Genomic DNA, 23255 nt, shown 5'->3' on the forward strand with positions numbered 1-23255 from the left:
ACGTTTCCTGCAATACTTGCGGGACGCATTTCCGTAACCTGTTTTTACTGTGCCATCAGCGAACTGGAGAAGGCTTTGTTTCACTTTCATTGAGATTTCTTCTGCTTTTCCTTTTAAATTACTCTTCATCAGCATTTTATCGTTCGGATAGCACTTACACATTATTTTAATAACTTTGAACATAAAACAGTTACAAACTTTTTAACACGATGCCCTTCGTACACAGCTGAAACATACAAACTGTCTTAAGGCGTCTCATTCGGAAGTCCAATCCAGGAAGGAATTTTTTATTCAACCGTAAAGGTTGCGGGGTTTATTAATTTATTACCTTTTTCACTAAGACAGTCGATGGCAGATTCCACCGGAAGCAACCAGGGTAACGAGATAGAGGAAAACGGAGCAGTTGGTGGTGAAGGTAAAAAAAAAACGTATTTAGAAATGTCATTTGGATTTTGCAAATGGATTGTCGTGTAGCAAATATTGAGCAGAGCTGCTATAAATTGTGGCATACCTATTACAGTTCTCCCAAAAGCACTTCACACCACTACATTTCGAAATATTTGAGTTAGACATTTTATTTGTGTTTATCAGTGTGACTGTTAAATGGATATTTAAGTAACGCAACTACATTAGTTTTAGTATTTGTGCTAAAATCAGCTGTTTACCTGACTGGTAACCTAGGAACATATTGTTTTAAAAAATACCTTGACATAACTTATATGTACAGTCATCAAAACCTTTTTTGCTTGAAACCTTCTTACACGTGACTCCACCTTAATTATTAACTGACATAAACGTGGTACTTTTAATCTACTAATTACTACATTCTGACAGACACACCTACTGTAATCCATGCAAATATGGCGGGTAGGGCTAGTTACAACAATTCTGAGAATGTAGGTCAGGCTTAGGTACAGCAATTATGAAAAACACCACGAGTTCCAGGTACAGCAATTATGAAAAACAAAAAGCTTTCGCCTTGGTACAGCAATTATGAAAAACAGTGTAAAGTGCAGTCTGAATCTCAATAAACAAAATTGCATACACAAAACTTGTGTCTAAAATGTTCTAAAAGGTGAGTCTTGTTATTGTTTCAGATACTGTTGATGATGTAATCATTGAACAAGGAGCTGTTGTTTTTCGAGGGTAAGTAGTGTTGCTATACATATTATCAGTAAGAGATTAACTGTATAAACAACTTCACAGGACTGGATTACAATTTAATGACTTGAATGCAGCTAACTGTTCATGTGTAAATAACCAGTAACAAGTGGAAACTTAGATTGGCATCATCTGTAGCCCAGAAAATAACTGGCACATAAAATATGGACAGTGAAACTGCAAGAAAGGCTATGCAACATGCTCTATACTAGCATAGCTACAGTATGCCCTGTTGTTTCAAAACATAATTCATGCAATTGTATCATATCACTTTGATGTCTATTGTGATGGATGAGAAGTATGGATGAGATACTGCACTTTGCCATTATAAAGGGAATCTGGATTAACTGGTCTTGTTTGTTGTTCCATTTTTAGATATGTTGTAGAGGCAGCTCGTGTGGATAACCAAGAATTTGTCCTTGCTCCGGAGGATTTAGGAGGGAGACCAAATGAAGGACAGGACCGTCAAGTGAAAGACATTGTAAGAAATTTAATTGAAATAGCTGATGAGCTGAATAGAAATGCTGAACTGGAAAGGTGAGTTTCTTCAGAAGCCTGCATTTTATTTTTGTGGTGTTTCCCTAATGCTCGGGTGTCTGGATTATTTTAAAGTGTTGCTTTCAAATTAGCTTAAGAGAAACACTACTTCCTTATAAGAGCTTGTAATAAAATATAATTTAGAATTATATTTAAAAATCACCTTTTGCTTATTGAAGTACAGTAGGGCCTCAACATTCACTAAGGGTTTGATGCAGAGAACTATCATGAATAGCCAAAATTGTTGCAAATATTACAAATTTGCATATAACAGTGTGTACCCCTATGCCAAAGCATAATGTATTACAGTATACAGTATGTAATATATGGTAAAAAATGTACTGTACATAACCCTCCCTTATATGATAATAAAAGTACTAATGCATTGGCTATAAGTAAATTAAAATAACATTAAGCAAGTAAAAGAAACAAACGTACATTATCTTACATTTATTTTAACAGTCATCAGTTAAGATAATTGACATGAATCCCTCCTCTTTATCCAGAGGATGCCTGCACTTTCTCTCTCTCTTTGCCTCAGTATTTAGCATTCCCCACTGTAATGAAAAGGACAATAAAACCATCAGTGAACCTGTTAAGCTGTCTCCAGCCTGTCATTCCCCATGCCACGAACACAGAACCGGGAGCGTTCGTTACAGCTAAAACATGTTGAGATGCGAATGCTGGGTAGTGGGCATTTGGTACCCACTCACTAACTGGATTTGTCTCCTGATCCTAGTCTGTTGCACCACTAATTTGCAAATTGCGGTTAACAACCTTCAAGTTGGTTACTGCCCATTCCGCCCTTCTTCCATACAAGACCCTGTCAGCCAGACTGAATCACGAATGTCAAATTCTTAGATATCAAGGCTCTATTGTAATATCTGTTTCTGTGCACCTCTTCTAATTTCATATAATAATATAATAGTTTACTTCTACGCTCTGAAGTGATAACTTGATAATTACACAATTCAGACTGTAAAAGGAGACAATTATCACTCATAAAAACGTTCTAATCATTCGTGTCAGTGACACAGAGATGCCAGAACAATTAAACATTAACTGTAAAACTTTCCTTTAGTTTTGACATATAAAAATCTTTATTTACACTTCTTGTATTATTTGTCCGTCATTTTCTTACAGATTAAACTAGTCAGACTGTCTCATATGGTTACTGAAACCTTATTATTTAGTATTTCCATTAGTCAATGGAATGTTTTTGCTTTGAAGAAAATGTATCAAGACTTTTTCTGATGTGCTCTGTAATGTTGTCTGTCTAACAGTCTTATCAGCAGGGTTGAGTTTGACTCGGCAGAGAGTTTGTTTCTCACTGTGGCAAGGAAGATTTTTGAAGACGGTATTAACTGGGGACGAGTGGTGGCTCTTTTTCACTTGGCTTACAAACTTATAATCAAGGTAATGACTTCAATGGGCATTTTTATCTGCAGTAGAAAAGAAAAAAAAATCATCACACCTAAATACATTACATACTGTATGTATTCTTTCAGGCACTGCAGTTCAGGTTTGGAATGAATCTTGGATAATGCAGAGAACGAAGCTATTTTCTAGCTAAGAATAAGGGGAAAATAAATTCTTGGAATTGCTCAAGTTTAGCATGTGTAAACTTGCATGTATGTGTAAAGGCTTGAGGATGTTTAAAGTCCTTATCCAAGTGTCATAAAGGAAAGGAAACATTGTGTACAGTTGTGGAACTTGAGGTGTTTTTGCAAATATTAGTGAAGATGACTCAGAATTAATCACATAATAATACCCTGGTTTCATGAGCCATAATTCTTTCATTCTTCCCCCAATCTCAAAAGGCAATCACAAGAGACCGCAATGAGATTATTCAAACGATCATTGGCTGGGTATTAAATTTCATTAGAGAACACGTCTCGCGCTGGATCAGAGAGCATGGAGGATGGGTAAGTAAGAAATTGGTGCATTTCCTTATATGCCCACCCACATGGACACCAACACAGAGACTATTTGCCCATATGGATGGCAGAATGTCCGGAAGCTCATTAAGACTGTGGGGATGCTATTGGTTTACAACGCAGACGTGATTATTAAAAGGAAGGAATCTTTTGCCAACTTCAAAGTGTCTTGGGTATGAAGTACACTGTGGTCAGTTACAATTAAAATTGAAATGCCTGCAAAGGAGTCTTACTAAAACATATGGTAGAAGCCCCACAGGTTAATGTTACAAATAGTGTAGTCTATATTTATATATAAAGGAGTAAAAGTAAACATTATTATTATTTATTTATTATTGAACATATGATGGACTAATGAAACTCACTGTAGGATGTTTTATGTTTAATTAATGTTACGATTTCACCTACAGAGTTTTTCATTACATTTGTAGTGCTCCTGTTCCACAGCCAATAATCCATTGTAATTATTTTTACTGAATCATCTTTTATTCCAGGAGGGTGTCTGGAATTATTCCCAGAATCTGAGGTGGCAGAATGTGGCTATATTTGCTGCTGCAGTTCTCACAGGTGCCTTGGCATACTGGAAGATGTCCAGCTGATTTTTAGAAAAGAGACCTGAGTGGAAAAAGGTTATATTTCATGTAATTAAAGAACCATGAATACTGACAGCTAGGAGAGAACAGAGACAAATCTGATCAAAGGAACTATTTAGGAATTTGTTGTCATATTGTGAAATGGTAACTCTCAGGAATTAACAACCTGTGGAATGTTTTTTTTTAATAACTTAAATTGGACTATCTTCATAGAAGCTGGAACTGGCAGACAGTTTGAATTTTTTGGTTAATCTGAAGTTTTGATCTTGTTGTCTATTATGATGGGACACCTTATTAAGCTCATTTGTAAAGCTTTTAAATATAATCTTCAACCTTTACAGTGTAGGAAATATATTGTGGTCATATATAAGGCTTCTGTATTAATAGAGAAATGGAATGTGTGTATTTTGAGGTGTTTACAGTTTGGTCCTTCATATTATTTATTTTATTGTAAAGTTAACAGTTTAACTAATGGAATCAAATGTATTTTTACAGCTTTTACAATTTTTTATTTAGTCGTTTGTCTTATTGTCTTAGCAAGGTTGGTTTTGGTTAAATTACTACAGTAACTATGCTTATAATGTTTAATGAAAACTAGAACACATTCTGAGCCTGATGAAAATAGGCATTTTTCACTTTTTCCTTCTTTACTGGAATTAAGGTCAGCCTCAGGAGTACAAAATGCATACTGTATTCAATAATGTTAAATAGAATCTGATGCTGCTCTCTAAGTAGAAACACTTTTATGCTGCATTATATAATATGTAAGAATGCTATTGCAAATCCATATTAACAAGTCTCAGATTATTTATCTCCTAGGGTCTGGAACTGGATTTTTAGTAATAAATAATGAAAAGCTCTGTGATTTAGATTGTCCTAAGAAACTTTTAAACGATTCTGGTATTTCCTGTTTTTTCATTAAAATATAAAAAAAATCTCATTAGATGTTCCCATAGAGTTTAAGTGCAGCGTTTTTTGTAAGGGTGTGTAAGAAACAGCAGCCTCCCTGACCGTATGCTTTGCAATTCCCACCTCCTCTAGTTCTGTTGGTTTCCAACAGTGTATTGAGCTACCGTTTTCTTTTAAAACGGAGCCCACAGCACGCTGGGTGCTCCTGAACTGTGGTGTTTGCGCAGTTAAACAAATATTACAGTCAATTTGTTTCCTTCTATGTGTGTATTAAACAGCTGAGATGCAGACATACCCCTCCCCCACCCGCAGTTACACTCCAAGCATCTTCTCCTGCACTCCAAGCACAGTCAGTATTGAATTCTGTCACAGCCCCTAGTTTGATCTACCGCTACTCCTCCACATCTGCTCATTAACAATGAAGCTAGGAAACAATTGGGGGCTGTTACAGATTCTTTACTATAACACCAAATTACTGTTTCCTTCTTTAATTGGAAACACACTTCACACATTAGTTAGTAAACCGTCTGATGCCCCAGTGGCTTCCTCATCCTCTCAAGCCACAAGAAAGAAGTTTCATGTGCAGCAACAAACCATCAGGGAAGTAATTTATTTCTAGTCTCTCTATTATCACATGGTTGAGTACATAAATACAAACACATGGTTTTGGATTCTAAATATCTAGAACATCTAGAAGCTGCATTTGTATTTAAAAAACAGCAAAAACAATTGAGGAGCTGGGAAGTGTGGAGTTTCTGAAAAGGTTTATGTATTACTTAATAAAACAAAATAATTTTTGAACTGCGATAGGTGTGGAAAGGTTTTATGTTTGTGCATGTATCTTTACATGGGATACCAGAGCAGTGATGTTGTTCAATATCAAGGTTACGTAATGGGTCTTGGACTTAGAGCTGATGTTTACCTCATTCTTCTTTTACATTATAAAGGATGTTTTTACACCTGTTATTTACATAAAATTCTGTATTAAATACATTTTCTTTTGTTGTGATCATTATTATGTTGAGGATGAAGAAATGTGCTCTGGGCTATGATTCAGGTATTCATATTATTATCTGTAGTATATAACATTAAGCTGGGGTACTACCCTAGCCCCTTTGTTTTTAATCCTTTTCTGTCAATTGTATCTGTATTGCAAATTTGAAGTTCTACTGGCCCAAGTTCTCTCCTTCTGCCGTTTTAGGTGAAATGCTGTTATGCACGCTACCCACCACTAGATGTAGCACAGCACATACAAAAGTATTATTTCAGAATTTGTAAGGCTTTCTTTTCTCCATCGCGCTTTCCGTAAGATTTTTGTTAGTCTAAGACCCTGCATATATTTGGATTTATCTTTCCTTTTCCTAATTCACTTAAAGACAGGGGTATTTTTAATGTCTAATGAAATTCTTGACAAATAAACCGCATTTTGTTTCAGCTCCACCCCAAGCGATCCGCTGTGGCACGCTGATGTCCTCCAGATGCTGAGGTTAGAGTGCATGGAGGAAGTGAAGAAGCAGCTTTTCCTCTGCGCTCTTTTCCTTCCAGTTAGCTGAAAGCAATCACCAGCACAGAGATTTGGCATGTGCTTCATTACTGATTTGGCACTTAATACCATGGCCTTCTGTCAAATACATACAGCAGACCATCCATCATTTTTCACCCACAATAAATTAAAATGGCAAGGCGCAGTACATCGGAAAGAGTAACAGATGTTTGGAGCATGCTCCTAAGCTGTGTTTTCGAAGCTGATTTGTTTAGTCTCTTCAAGAAACGTCTAGCTGTAATTTGGGGATCAATAAGTTTCTAGTAACCAAATGTGCATAGATGGTTGAATGGTCTTACCTATCTCACTTTCAAAAGTATCAGTGTTATTCTAAGAAGAAAATACAGCCTAGTGGTATTTTTTTCCCTATCATAACATAGTCTAGCTAAGGTACTTAGGTGTCCTGAGAATAATTAATAAGTCTGAGATGAAAAAATAGATACTATACCTTTTGACACATAGACATGAATTAGCGGACTTTTTGACAGTACTTGGGTACAGAATGCCTTGATGTTTTTTTTTTATTTCCATAATGTACAGCAGTTGTAAGTTTTAGTTTAGAACTTTAGTTTATCTTTTCACATTCTGAAACTCCGTTTGGGAATGGGCACAATTCCTCGTGACCTACATTTATTTCCTTTTGAGAAGCAGTTTGATCGCATTTTACAGAAGGGTAAGTTACAGCATGGCGCAGTGCTTCTGTTTTGCTCTGCCTTTAAAGCCGAAAGCTAAAATAATGTTTCCTGATAATGAAAAGTGGTGTTTTCAAATAATATCACCTTTGTATTTTTTTTAGTTTTTAATAAAGGAGAACCATCTAACAGTTTAGCTTGGTTAACCCGATTGCTTAAGAGAGTTTAAATCCCACTTGTTTGTGGAGTTGAAAAAAAAGAAAAATCAATATTTTCATGCCTCCTGGACGTGACTTTGTACCCTATTTTATAGGTCATCCCCCCTTTTCCAGTTACGTGGGTATTATTTCCTCTCTTTATTAGCACAGCTGTGTGAATTTTGCTGAATACGTGATCTGCAGCCTTGGAGTGATGACAGCAGAACCGCCGGCAAAAGAAGCATCACAATATATTACAGAACCGAGCGAAATGAGGGATATAGGTTGATGTGGCCTTGGACACACAGAATGATCAAGTACTTCAGCTTGGTTTAAATTCCTAATCTTAAAACACATCTGACATTTTAAAGTTCCGAGTTTAAGACATATACAAATGTAATATTAAAAAAATATCATTTTTTTTCTTTATTTTAATATAGTTTTTGGAAATCAAAAACAAAACGTGGAATTTTTAGAACTTAGACAACATCGCCTACTCGGCCACTGAAGACGTGTTCTGTCTTTATGATGACAGAGAACTGAGAAATATAGTGTACAGGAATGATACACGTACTCCCCTCCAGCTGTGAGGCAGACCCTTCTCTTTAGCTGCGTGCCACACCAACACAGAACAATGATCACATCCTTTCCATAACCTTCCCAATTATGTGGTTTGAACCTCAGTGGACTTGTGTGGTCCATGCTGTGCCACACCCTGAGAACATTTGAAATTAGCCCACCTTCTCTGGTTATTTTCTGTGCAATATCCTAATTCCTGTGCATTATGTAAATGTACCAAAAGCGAACTTGAGCACCAACAGAAATACATTTCCATTCACAGATGGCCATGGTTTTGCAGCCTCTTTGAAAACCTCTTCAAAACCTCTTGTTACATTTTTTACTTTCAAAAAACAAAATTTGTGTAAACAAAATGTGTGTGTGAAAGTAAACCAGCTCCCTTCGTTTCCTTTCTATAACAGATTTCATCGAGAACTTCAGGTCCCGTCCATCAAGTGTTGAGAATGTCGTTCTGACCATCTGCTGAATAAATAACCTCCCTTCGGAACCCACAAGAGCCAGACTAAAGCTCGCTGGGGCTGCTCACACTCCAGCTCAAGAAGATGTGTACAAATTGCTCCTGACACTCTGTCATCGATGACTGTTGCATGGTCTCTGCCTCTTCTGGGTACACAGGACACTTTCATGTACTAGCCTGCTAAAGATAGCACCCGATTAGGAGGTGCTAGATCTTGTTTCGGCCTTGTCAGATCAGTGATGACAGGCTGTGGTGGGGGTTCTCTGTGGCCTAGCAGGGCAGGAGAGACCCCCAGCCGTTTCTGTCCAAGACTGTCGGTGGCAGCCCACAGCAACCTCCTGTGACAGATAAAGCTACACCCCCAGCTCAACACCGAGCACATCTTATGGGGCCTTATCAGTTCCAGCACTTTCACAGTGAGAGTCTCCCTTCGGTAGTCTAAATATTTAACTTCTGCTGCTAGTCATCATTCTGCATGTGGCATTCCACTTGGCCACATGCAGACTATGTGGACTTGTTTTCATATTTCCACTGGCACTTTGTCTCCAGGCTATTCTGCTCCTACACAGTCCTGTTTCAAGCAAAATGGGATGCATCTGTGTTTTACAGGGGCTAGCCAAGGGAAAGAAATGAACAGATACCTCTTCCTCTTCAGGATTTGAAAACATCCTTTGTTAATACTTTGTTCACTTGAAGAAAGGATCTGCTCAGTAACAGTGCTATTATAATAGAATTGAATCTGAATGAATAAATTATTGAACCAAGTAAAAAATTAAACAGATGTTTAAAAGCTCTGTTAAATTTTACTGTTGTTCCTTAAAGGAATAAGCTACCATGTGCTAGCTTCTAGAGATTAATTGGCAGTTCTTGGATACATGAAACAGAATGTGACATGCATACAGTATTTCTGTAGTGACGTTAACACGAGTTGCTCTTTGTAAAGGCAGGATCTAATGTTCTTGGACACTGTCTACGTCATAGAGCTTGTGGAACCTGCAGTTGGTCTTCAGAACTACAGGAACTAAACTGGAGACTGACATTACAACCTTGATGTGCTCCAGCAAGCTGACAGCATCAGGAGATGATTCGTGTTATGACATCAAACAGACCCAAAAAAGCAACAAACACCAGCAGGAGAACGGGGGACAGTGACGAAAGCAAGCCTTCAAATCCACTTTCTCCTCGTTTCCTAAACACTGACGAACAGGAGCAGTCAATTACATAAACTGCACAAGCAAGCTGGCCTTGGAGTCCCAGTCTCCTGAAGCTGCGTGTGCAGCACATAATACTACAAAACACGGACAAAAGCTAGCAATAGCAGCACACTTAAATGGAGAGCATCTGTCTAAGTAAAGTCATCCTTTTTTTAGAAAAAAGAGTATCTTCAAAGACTACAAAAACCCTCTTCAGTGCCTTTCCTATTTAAAGAAGGGATTAAAATACCTCATTTACTTCATCCCTTGACTCAATTCACATCCCTTGTACTTATTAGACCACCCTTCTGCTTTTGGCCTGAACCAAAAAATGCAGGCAATTTTTTAAAGCTTTCCAGGCATAATTTGACTGATGTCTTACAGATGACTTCTTCAGTGTTGTTGTTTTTTTTCAGTGGCCTTCCATGATAGGCTGCAGATTTCTAATCAGATTGTGGTTTTTGAATGGGTGGCAGCCTGAGTATTTTTTTTTTCTTTAAATTATTGTCTGGCCATTTTGGCACTATAGTGTGATCATTACCATGTTGGAACAACTATTATTGTTAAAAATCTTATTATAGTTTTATAATTCACTTATCAAGTATTTTTATATAGAAAACTGAGAATTCACAGAATGTTCGGAATTCATGGAAAGCCCTTTCCACACAATTGTGCATGCATGGAAACAGTAAAATATAAGTTATTTTATGCTGTGAGCTAGGAGTGAGCTGTAGCTCCCTAATTTGTCAGAATAGAATAATTATGATTTTGACAGCTGCTCCATTTTGTTTTGGGTAAGAGTGGGCATTGAGTTCGGACTCCGCTATGGATTGGGTTACTGTTCTGGGAGATGAAATCATTGTTTTTCTGTCTGTTACCATGGGAAAGCACGACTATTCAAACATTAAAGTGGCTACCCTCAGCCTGCAATAAATGCATGAAAGTGTCTGGAACTTTACCACTTTAGTGCATGCACTAACAGGGGTATCCCGCTGTCCTGGGCAGAGACAACACTACCATATGAACGGCGACCCTTCTAAAGTGAGGCATAGCTTGATGAGTGATACTTTGGGTGATCTGTACCCACTGTCTTTCACTTTCATGTTCAGTAGGAAAACTGTATTCCTCTCATATGTTCTTCTGTGTTTTTTGGAGTGGCAATGGAGGTTGGGGCTTCCCTGTTCTCTTGAGAAAACACTGAGATGTCGCGGGCCTGCAGGATTTTTCCTTACTATGGAAGTCAAACAAGGTGCATCTTAGGAGTTTTTTGCAACCTATACTTTATTTTACTTTGTAAGCGCTTTATAAAAATCCAGCTTTAATACCTTAGTGGAACTATGGGCATTTTATATTGGTTCAGGAGTTAACTAACACTAATCTGAATTTTAAGGTATTTATTTCCCTGCATCACGCTGAGGCTTGTTTGCATCGACATACAGGTGCTTTACATTGCATAATATAGTGATATACTATATAAAACATACTATATTTTAAGATATGCAGTGCTATGTATTATATATTCTGTATACACTATAGTGTAGTGTAGTGATATACTATATTAAATATATAATACGGTACATAATTTATTGCACCACACGTCTACAGAACGTGAAAAATAATACAGAAAGATTGATTGGAAGACAATTCAAGATGCCTGTACTTGATAATTATGCAGAGAAACCCTGCTCAAGAGTAAACCCAACTGCTCAAATCAAAACCTTGACCCCACTTGTAGTTGACTACGTCTAATATTTGATGGCAGGTTTCATGATTAGGCAGAACAAAGATTGTTTTGTTTGCCACTGGCAAACAAAAAAAAACAGTTATCATGTGCTGAATGTAATTTGTAACTGACAACCATTGTCTGATGTAGCATGGCTTTAAAACTCATAACAGCAAAGCCACAAAACTAATAGCAGTCACTTACAGAAAACCAAGAATATGTGCGTGTGTTGTCAATGACATTTATGTTGAGTATTTTCAAACTCAATTGTTTTATCCAAAATAAGTACAGAAAGATTAGCTCATTTTCATTCTATAAAACAGAAACTTTTCCTGTGTACATAAGCTTAAATTTATGACTTAAAAAAAACATTTGAAAAACAATTTCTAGATAATGTCTTGTGTGACAGGCCTTTAGGCACAGAGAGCATATTACCTAAAATTATTGTTGATGCAATGAATCTTGATGCAGAACTAATATTCTAACTTGCACCAAATACATTGAGAGGCTGGTGTCAAGATATACATCAGCTAACACAGTAATCAAATTACTGTAGATCACTTTCAGTTCAGATCCCACAACAGGCACATCAATACCATACAACTATCTTGCTTATACAGTATATGTTTAAAAACACTGTACATTTTTCAAAAATCCATCTCAGACCTCTTTTCAGTCATTCCGAAGTGCCTGGTTTCCTTTCTTTATTATAAATATACTTTTTTGGAGCTAACCCCAAAAGTGGACTTTTCTTCCACTTAGTTTTAAGTTTTGATGAGTAATAACTAACACTTGTGAGTCATTGCACCTACAGTTTTCCTTTACGTTCTTATGACATATAGCAGGACAGATACACTTTGATGATCTGTGCAGTGACCTATAGAAAATGGTGGCAGGCTGACTTAGGCATCCGCTCATAATTTAATACAGACCCCCCTGGGCAAAAGGCCATACTTTTTTTTGCTGAAATCAATTTTTTCTCCATGTCAGTGGCTGAAAGTGAAGTGTGAAAGCTTGAAATCATGTATATTCGTTCTTTTCAGTGCCCTTTGCCCTTAGGTAAATTCTGCTTCTATTGATAAGAATGGTACCGAAGTGATTCATTGCTGGCATTTTAAAATATCAGTGACCAGATGTTCATTCTGCTAAATGCTTCTCAAAACACTTGCTCTTGATGACACCTTTGTAACACCCTTTGTGCATGATTCAAAATAACTCTTTGCTGTTGTTTCCAATGTTTATAACATTTAGAAGCTCTCAAAATATGTTATTTTAATGCTAATTAATTTACATAGTTCTTTGCATGAATGCTAAGGTGTAACACAGGATGAAAAGCAAATACTGAATTTTCCAAATATATGTACATTCCACTTCAAAACTGTAAAATGAAAGATGTATAAATCTTGACAGTCTGTTAGTGTAAGAGGTTGGTTTTCCAAGTGCTGCAACATGTTGCAAAACAGTGAGAATTGTAAGTATATATACGTATTTTTAATTATTACAAGATTCTATGAGACACATAAAAAGTAGCGGTGTTTGTTAAGCCTTCTTTTTTCCAGCAGTAAAGTGGGTTTGGTTACTAGCTAAGCACATCACACATTAACACCAGTCCATAACATCCAATTGTCAAACCACTGGGCACTGAAGAGTTGAGTGAGACAACAAGACGGACAGCAGTGGATTGGACTGGCAGTGAAAATCAAATCAGAGAAAAAGAAAATCAAGTAAATCTTTTGATATCTTTGTCTTGTGTAAATTCCCCTGTTTTTTTTGCATGTATGAACAGGTGTCACGTTTTCAGTTTTATTATCACAGTAGACAGAAAATCTTCCATGCAATCTGTTTATGATCAGAGCATGGAATGGAATCGAGGAGAGTGGTTGAGTACCAGGAGCACATGGGGTGACAATGGATGGGCTGGATGGTACCTGCTGCACCTCCAAGGTGATTGAGTGGCTCAGTAGGTGCCACCCAGTATTCCAAACCTATTCCAGTTCCTCCAAAACCCATTCCAATCATACAACCTCACCCTGACCATGGCCCAATGGTCTAATTGCAACCACATCAGCTGAAGCACATCGGTCTGAGAATGAAACCTTTATAAGCAAAGGTTTACTCTGGTATATCAAAATAAATGCAGAATGAAGGGTCATGAATTACAATCCTAGACAGAAAGAGAAAAATACTGTGCAAAAGTATTACCGTAAACTTCCACATGGATTGCCATGCTGTTTACTATAGACACAACAAAATACTTTAGGGTAGTGATTTTAGTTGTGTTTTTCAGACTTTTAGAGGGGTAATTACTCTGTTAAATTCCAGTCATCCTTTCTGATTACAAAGTTGATATTCTTCTTTTTAGTGTTAAGTGTTTAGTGAAAAACAGACTGAGTAAAAAAAACTGAACACCAAACAGGTTGCACAAAATAGATCTCAAATAAAAAAAGATGTTGAGAGTCAACATATTCAGAACCATTTCTGAGCTGATACTGTATCTAACAGCTGTTTTGTAGTGTTCAACAGCAAGAAACATCATCACAGGTGAATGACACTGTTTTGATAATTTAAATAAACAGATTAACAGTGTGCAATCCTTCAAGGTTATCAAAGATTAATGCCTTTATAAATCAGTTACCTTTCACTGAATAAGCTGGCAAATGACTTCCACACCTGTGTAAACTGCTGTATTGATTATGTCACAGTGTCTCTACCATGGGTACAATAACTTAAAAAAGAACTCTTATAAAATGTTCAACATAAAATAGGAGCAGAATACAAAAAATAGTGTATAGTCAATGCAGTATTTCAATCTAAGTAGGAATTGTATATAAGTTTATGCAGTATTTCAATCTAAATCCTATTATATTTCTCCTCTGATAATTTAATTTACTTCCTGGATATTATTGGATGTATTATGTTTTGAGATTTTTTTTAGATTAATACCACCCATTCTATCTTTTTCAGAGAAAGAAAAATTGTCAACACAGACTTCTCAAAACTTGAAGAAGGATGACAGTTCAGCATACCCTAGCATCTGTCTTTGATGTCCTTTCATATAGCAAGGAGTCCATTCTGCACTGTGCTCCTCTATGCAGCTGCACAGTTTCTCCCTCAACGTCTTTTGTATCATTGGATTATTAAACCAGAGGCAACAAACACCAACAAAAAAACTCAATATCACAGACTCATGCCGAAAACTTTCACCCATGTAAGACATTATCAAGGATGATCAGATGTCAAAGTTTACCTCTTTTTGTGGGCTTCTAAGGACACATTGATGGAAGAAAAAAAGTTGCAGGAAAAAGATTCTTAAGTTTAAGGTGATGAGCTTCTCTGTTGCTTTAAAGTACATTTGAGGACAGGTAGCCAGTGGGTTCTGACTCATAATACTACTATCTTTAGTGCACAATCACTGATTATGTCTGCTCACCTCACAGCAGACCATTGAAGGTGGAGGCTATCAGTCTGGAACCATTTTTCCTAATTGTGGCATAAAAAAAGAAGTTTCATTCAATGGTATTATTCCTACAGTTATATGAGCCAATAAAGCAAGATGGGGGTATATAAGGGCAGCATGGTTGTACAGTGGTCAGCATTACTGCCTTGCAGTGCTAGGGCCCTGGATTCAATTCCAGACCTGGCGTGCTATCTGTTCTCCCTGTGTTTGTGAGGGTTTCTACTGGGTGCTTCAGTTTCCTCTCATAGTCCCAAACCCTATTGTGGTGCTTATCTGTGTGTCTGCCCTGTGACGGACTAGTACCCTGTCCAGGGTGTACCCTGCCTTGTGCCTGTTGCTTGCTGGAATAGGCTCTGGCTCCCCCATTGCCCTGAATTGGAAGAAGGGGTTAGAAAATGGGATTTGTATATAAAAATACCAAAAGTAATAACTTTTACTTTAACACTCCACAAGAATATTCCTAGTTTTGCATGCAAGAGATGAGAATATTAATATTCTGTTGTCTAGTTTGCATCTCATTCCTGCAGTAAAAGACAGCCATAAAGTTTATTTTTAGAAAGATGTAGGAGTTGATGGACAAAGAATTATTGCGACCTTTTCTAATGCTTGATGTAATACTATAGTATTATCAAACGTCCAAGAACTACTATTTGAAACATTTACGGAAATAACCATTGATGCTTCCCATTTTAAAGTTTACCTCACTTTTTGAAGGACTTCATAAATTAAACTAGCTTATGAAGAATGTTTATCAAATAGATAATGAATGACATCATTGATTTTGGTTATAATCTGATATATATGTCAATATACTATAGAATTCTTTATGATAAAGTTTTAAAAAGTCCATTACCATTCTTTGTTTTTTTTCCCATTACCCGAGTCTTTAAATTGGGAAGAGAGTTTAAATCACTAGATGGCAGCATTTTCCCTTTACTTTGCTGTTGTGGTGTTTGCTGCTTGGACATGCAACATTTGGACGCGTTCTGGAATAACTGGGAGATGTATAAATGAGTATTCATATGTTTTGAGGGCTATAGATGTCTATAGATGGCCACTATATATATACACGTTACACATAACCTGCTTATAAAATCAGGAATTACTTCTATAGTTTAATCAGATCATTAGCAATCTTTTTTTAACAGCTGGGGTGGGTGGATGTAATTGTGTGTTTGCATTTCTTGATATCTAAGAATAGAAAACATTTGTAAGGGTATGTTTTTATGTGATTCCTAGTTGAGACGGCTACTTAATTTGTGGTTTATGTCTAGATTTAAATGTTTCCATATGTTGATTTTCTTCTTCGAGGGGGTTAACTAGAATATGTGTGAGGGACAAGAACCACAATGTACAGTTTCTCTGTTGGAACAATAACATTTTATGCACATCACGGAGGTTTGTAACATTTCAGTGAAGGTAAAAAAAAACCCAATAGTGTCCTAACAAATAATGAATAAGTATGTTATATGTGGCCTGCATTAAGTCTAAGTGATCTGCACAAGACACAGTGGTTTAGAACACAAAAACACTAACACTGACATGACACTTCCAATATTCTGTTTTTCATTGTTTATATGACCCCCACCTATGTTCTTAACACTTTGTTGCCTTTGGAAAAAGAGTCGATTTCTGTTTGGTATGATGTCCCCTCAAACATTTTGTAATATCCGTGGAAGTTTATACAGTAGAAGCCTTGTTTATGGCTTAAATTAATGCTAATCAGCTCATCTTACTGCTATTGCGTACCAGAAAGATCAGATTATTTTGGAAATTACATGTCTTGTCGCCACTATCCCACAGCACCAACAACAGGAGTAGTCGAACTGACGGAGGACTGGTGCGGTCATCAATAATAAAACTATATTCTTACAAATGACTCCAAGCCACAAGATGTGCTATTGTATGTTGAAGAAAATCTGTCTAAAATCAAACTGCTGAACTCTGGCAATATTCATCTAGTACTGTCCCTTAAGGTGTCCCAGTATAGTCAACTAATGGACCAGCAGTTTCTGGACTATTGTAAGTTCCCTAACCTGCTTTTGAGAGCCTACAAGTACTAGAATTGAGCATTTATGTGATTTAACCTAGGAAGAACCAAGGAGACCCTGTTTGTGTGCCTACTTCAAAATGGAAATCAAATTTGCTGGAAACTCACTCTGTTGTCCAGTATAAGAGTTGCTTACCAGCAGCAGTGCTTTGGAACAATTGCTGTAATTTGCTGATTATTTCATTTTGATCTTCAGTCCTAACTGAATCTAATTCAGAATTGACATTTTTCATCCATGTTTGGCCATCCAGGTTACAACTTCACTGGCTCAGTTTCTTTAACTGCCAACTCCTCTTTAGTCCTACACAACCTAAATTAGTAAATTAGTAAACACCAGTTTTATCTGTGGTTTTCAAATCACGCAGTTATGGCACTGGTATTCTGGGGCTCTTTTTACAGAATGTCAAGGACAGCAAGACATACGTAAAATCTTTACAATCCATAGAATCCAGAACGACAGATGACAACTTTTTGTGATCTGCCCCAGATAGTATGAAGAAACGTATGTTATGCATGCAATTGATTATTATTTGGTTATTATTTAGCAGAGTTGCTTTAAATTAAACAGTTTACCTTGTAAATAACATTTATGTGCTCAATATTGTAAACCGAGGTTTATAAAAAAAAAGTATTCCAATGAAAAGAGGACATGCAATGAGTGTACATGCATAATCAACTCAAACATCATAATCATAGGTTTAGCTTTAAATGAGCATGTTTTCATTACTGTTATTTTTTCTGTACATCTTTCTTAAACCTCTATACATATCACATACATATTAATATCTAAATATTACAAAGCTTTACATATCCCTAATATACTTCTGATTTTGATTTTTAGCAGTAGACACTAAATAAATGATACCTTTTATTCCATTCATCCATTTTCTAACTGTTTTAACCAGGACAGGGTTGTGAGGGAGACAGAGCCAATCCCAGCAAGCAATGGGCATAAGGCAGAATATCAAAAAACGTATATCAATGAATTTATATGCAGCTTGATATATCAAGATAATGTATTTCAAACACATTGAAATTTCCATAATATACTCAAATCAAATGTTTAGTTAGAAATAATAATAAAATCACCAAGTACCAAAAGAATGATTACTCTTGTTTTGAAAATAATAAAATTAAAGAAAAAAATGTTAGTCCAGAAATCTTGTTGGTTTTTGTTTTTTGCACTCTTCTAACATCCTCATTAAATTAATTAAACAAGCTGCAAAATTGCATTATTTCCACTGAATTCTTTTGCTTGGACACGCTGAAAATAATACAATAATAAAGAAAAAACATTCTTTGGCTGGACAGATTTTCTATGGCCACTCCAAATTCCTTTCTGTCAGCAAGGGTCTTTTAAGTACCTTCGAGAGTTCATTCGCCATAGACCTACAGCAATGAAAAAAAGGTTTTATTTAAGAAAACGATTTACGGTGGTTATTCTAGTCAAATTATCAGCACTGAGGAATCCTTCAACTCAGATGTCCTATAAGAGTGAACCTTTAACCCAGTGCGTGCCTGTATTCCCACATGAGCAGTTGCAGTGTAGAAGCCAAGGTTTAAAAATAGGAATTGCATGTGTGGATATAATGGTGAAATTGAAAGGCTGACAAATGTATGATTAGAATTATGAATTATTTCATAACTTCTGAATTCCACTGTAATCTCACAACATACACATTAATCATGGTAAGAAATTGCTGTGCACGAGACATTTTCCACTGGTTCTGTACTGTTCCCGTAAGGTTTTATAGTATTGAAGCTTTTTGTATTTCTGTACATAGGGAGTTAATGCTTGTCTTGTGTGATTTGTAATCCGCTATTATTGCCCTCCTGCCTTCCTCTACTCTACTCAGGATTGAATGGAAGAGAGGAAGCTAAGGTAACCACTAGCCGGCTTGTGGCCAGTGCCTTTCAAAGCTGTCTCCTGGTTTCTAGCCAGCTGTGCAGTTAGTGTTAAAGGATTTGTGATAATTTTCTTACAAACCCCGTCTTCCTCTCTAGCGGCAAAGTACTAACGCTGAGACCAAGAAAAATGACCCCCTGCCTTATGCTGCTGAGATGGAGGGAATGTTAGGGTTACATGGTGGTCTTGTCCAAAAACATTTACATCTTCTAGCTAGAACTTCAGAGTTAATGTGCTTCTAAAGTGTCCCATGTTCTAATGTTTTGAGATGACATAGCTTTAAAGGAAGGATACACTTGTGAAAGGGATAAAATTCTGTTTTTATTAAGTGGAAGAAAGTACACCCCCTTTGTAAAAAAAAAGCCTTACACAAAAAAAATAGAATTATACTTTCAAAACATTTACAACAAAACACGTATTCTACACAGTTGATTCATTTTTTTAATAAAGTAATTATCAGAAATATTTTCCTGTATATCATAGGGAAAATATTTTTAATAATTACAGTTCAACAAAATTATGGCAAATGTTATGAGAAATGTTCCTCATTTAAAATCTATGGCACATGGTTGAAACAAAAAGGCAAGATTAATTACTTTGCTCAACAAGGCCTAGAATCACATCCCACATTGTGTCTTAGACACTGAAGCAAATCTGGATTTTCAGATTACATGAAAAGGTAAAAGTGTTCTTAATGCAGTTATGACCTTTCGTGCTCCCAAAGTCCAAACTTAAATTACAAAGAGCATCCCAAACAAACAGAACTTTTTTTCACACATTTAATCCTGGTATTCTGTTACAAGACAAAATATGTTCTTCCCCAAAAGATTAGGGCTGATTTCTGATACAGGCGAAGAGATCAGTGTCGACATTTGGTTGTGATGCAGATGGACAAGAGATCTCTGGATTGATAGGGAAAAGGCACAGGGCTTTTCTTCTAAAGAAAGGTGCATGCTGTTTCACAAGCAAGTGGTTTCCCATGAACATGACGCCAAAGTAGTTACAAGGTGTTTTGTGCTGCAGTCTTTCAATAATGCTGTTTGTCTTTGTGTTGCTGCACTGAAATGGTCCTGTCAAATCATTTGCTGGATCAAAGGCTTGTTGTTTATTCTGAGCTCAAAAGTTCTCTGTGACTGAGGCTCCTGTCCTCACATTCACTCTCTGTGAACCAACCATAAAATAATTAACTCCAGCATCATCTGCTTTGCTTTGTTTCGCTTTACAATGCTGTGTCACCTTGCTGAAGGCTCCATTACCTTCGCTGGAAGTAGAAGCTTTGTCGTGCAGCAGGTAACACCAGATATGTCCCTTCCGCGGCTAATTTGATGCCCCTTAATTTGAAAAAATACATGACCTTTCTTTTAGAAAGCAATGGGAGAGGCACAATCTCCTATGTACTGTATACAGTATATCAAAGTATTTTTAGATGGACAGTTTATTTATAAAATTCTCCTACAGTTAAATATGCAGCTCGGGGAAAGTTTTTTTTTTTGATAGAGTTAATATTTGAACTGTGTCTTGGAAATCAAAAATCTCATTGATCCACACACAATTACCTTCTTTAAATTGTGCCGGAAAATGTTTGAAATGAAGAGATTAATACGACACGCTTAAAGAATACATACATTTCTGTTAACCTTCCAATTGCACCATAGTGGGCTCCTATCTGCCCATCACATATTTTTAGTCCTTTTCTGGTATGCTTGCTTTGAGATCTCTATTCACAAGATGCCTTTCAGGTTTTCTGGATTGCCTCGAATTAATTTAAAAGTGTTCTTCACGCCAAGTATAAGCAGAGAGAAAGCACTGACAACCTGTACATTAAACTCACAGCAAAACACACACATTACACAAAGAAGCACACCTTGCACAATTGTTTGAAGCCTGAGAATAAAAGTGCTGGATTTTTGTGATAGGAATATTAATGCAGAGATGAGACAAATAACCTATCCCAAAAGTAAAAAATAGGGAAAGTGAACAAAAACAGGCTTGTATTCTCTTCAGTAAAACATTGATCAAAAGAATATTCTCAAAAGTTAGCCTTCTAAGACAATGTTAGAATTTCTCTTTTATACAGTGCACTAAACTACCTGATAGCTATGCTTCTTCACTTAACAATATGTCAGAGCATCCTCATGGCATATTAACTCAGATGTACAAAACTCAATGACAGCCTTTGTGAAGTGTCTGTAAATATGGGGCATCCAATCTTCTAAGGAAGTAACTGAGGAAAAAATGATAACACTTTTATTAAATTTTTACATAGACTAAAATGATCATACATATATTTATGAAGAAAGGTATAATCAAACCCTTTGTCAGATGATTTATGGTCTCCTCTAACAGCTTACTTATCTGTGACTGACAACACTCCATGGTTCAATGCTATAGTGTAAGCAGTGGTGATAGATTGGATTGTGTCCACCAGATACGTTTATCTTTAAGCTTTCTAACTGTTGGGCTGACCTGTTGGCATCAAAAAGGTGCTGTTGCCTCCAGTCCCTATGACTAAATACCAGGAGGTCATGACCTTCACAAGATACTAGTAAGCTAAGCAGAATCACAGACCTAACCCCCCCCGAATTCTCCCCCATCCCCCAGCAACAAAGACAAGAGTAGGGGTGCTAGAAAAATGGTGTGAAAAAAAGAAGAAATGAATCATGTTAAATGCAAAACAGTCAATGGCTTTTTGACTCCTGACATGCTTTGTAGAGTATATGGACTGTGACTTTTAGGCCCTGTTTTGCACAAAAGCGATGCTCTTTGAAAAACCTGAAATTGACAGCTTCTTCTCTCTCTGTGTGGTGCAAACTCTCGTCCTAGGCACTCATATCACTGGGGCATGACGGCAAGAAGAGAGGTTACACTTTGGAAACACACAGTGTCCTCAGCCTTTCTTTTTTGTTCCCTGTACAGTCCAGTGTTCTTGCTTAGCGCAGAAAAACAATAAAGGTGCTAGCGGTAGATTGGTTGCACCCGAATCGAATAGCAAACTGCCGCTGATGCAGAACTAATCTGCAGAGAGGTCTTCCTGTGTGATAAGCAACCCCTTCCCCCCCCCAACTCCCCAGCCCAGAATCCTAATCTTTGATGGGAAATAAAAAAAAAGTAACCAGCGTTTAGCAATGCTTGATTTTTTTCACATTAGTTTGAAGGCTCCCCTTTGGGGTGTTCCTACTTATTTGATGTGGCAGCAATTAGCGAAGGGACTTTTGTGCTCCAAGAAGACGAAACAGCCCACTTCAATAATCACGTTTATGCTTTGAATAGAAACAAAAAGCTGAAACAACAGATAACATGGTTACATCAAACAGCAAACTAGTTGCGCTTGCAACTATTATGGCTTTCTTTTCTTTTATGCAAGCAAAGTGTTACTTTTCCCATGAGAAAGCTTCTTTCGCAGAGTGACATCATAGGATGCTCTGTGCCCACCTCCAGACTAAGTACTCAATTTATGTGGGTACCTACACCGTTTCAGTCTGCTGCTTTCATCTCAGACACATTTTCTTTCTGCTTTAATGTCCCATTGATAAATAACAGCAATTAGGATTCTTAAAAAGAGCATCTCTGTCCATCTGGCCCGTATGCTGTGTTTATTCTTAATAACACAAGTGCACAAGGTACAAGATTAAAGAGGTGCTGTTCTCCTTGTTCCACGACACACATACGTCCCTATCTCACACCCAACTTCGTGAAACATTGTACTATCAGCCATTAGTGCATTTAAGAGATTACTTTCATGTGCACTTAAGGTCAGTTCAGGTTCATGAAGTACCAATTCCAACACACAAATGCTCATCTGAACTGTTAGTTCCATCTCTGAAGAAGGAGTTGGAAAATGTGTTAAAAGTTTATTTTGAATTAACAAAAGTTGCTTTGCTTATGAAGCCTAAAAAAATAAATAAAATGCTAGATATGGAATTCATACAAAATAATAGAAAATATTGCAATTTGTGAAGAAATGCTGGAAGCTTTTTGTATGGTTTAAGAAAGAGCAATTGTATGCTTCCAAAGAGGAAAAAGGTTGAAAATTTCCCTGATTACAAAATGTTAACTACATTCTACTGTGAATCCATAATTATGTTTTTTTCTGGGATTTAGAAGATGTTTCTTGAATGGTAATATGAAAACCATCACATATAAGTAATGATCTAAGAAACATTTCTTCAGGAAGTAAACTATTTTGTTTTCACTTTAATTAAAACAGTAATTCTAAGGGTTCACTTTATTTCCTCTTTTCACAATTGTAATGGAGCTGCTCAATACTGATACCGATTTGTCAATAACCCTATTAATGTATTAGTTTTGGAATGGAACAGTGCTATTTTGACAATGCCCGCTACAGAGAAACAGTAAGAGAAAGAGAAGAGTAAGTAGCCAT

At 36.7% G+C, this 23255-nt stretch overlaps 1 protein-coding gene across 2 annotated transcripts; it reads left to right on the forward strand.

Moving 5' to 3' along the window:
• On the forward strand, positions 1–10660 carry LOC148645671 (apoptosis regulator BAX). Of its 2 annotated transcripts, none has more exons than XM_088611330.1 (6): positions 1–415; positions 1098–1146; positions 1537–1698; positions 2982–3114; positions 3519–3623; positions 8490–10660. In XM_088611330.1, the coding sequence occupies exons 1-6, from the start codon at positions 349–351 to the stop codon at positions 8541–8543; spliced, it is 570 nt and encodes a 189-aa protein (XP_088467456.1). In that variant the 5' UTR covers positions 1–348; the 3' UTR covers positions 8544–10660. The 2 variants fall into 2 exon arrangements, with proteins under 2 accessions (XP_088467456.1, XP_088467455.1); XM_088611329.1 differs by lacking the exon at positions 8490–10660 and adding an exon at positions 4130–6130 and having other exon boundaries at positions 6–415.
• The last annotated feature ends 12595 nt before the right edge of the window (positions 10661–23255 follow it).

This window comes from Lepisosteus platostomus, chromosome 18, assembly GCF_059453375.1.
Source record: "Lepisosteus platostomus isolate fLepPlt1 chromosome 18, fLepPlt1.hap1, whole genome shotgun sequence".
Classification (NCBI taxonomy): Eukaryota; Metazoa; Chordata; class Actinopteri; order Semionotiformes; family Lepisosteidae; genus Lepisosteus; species Lepisosteus platostomus.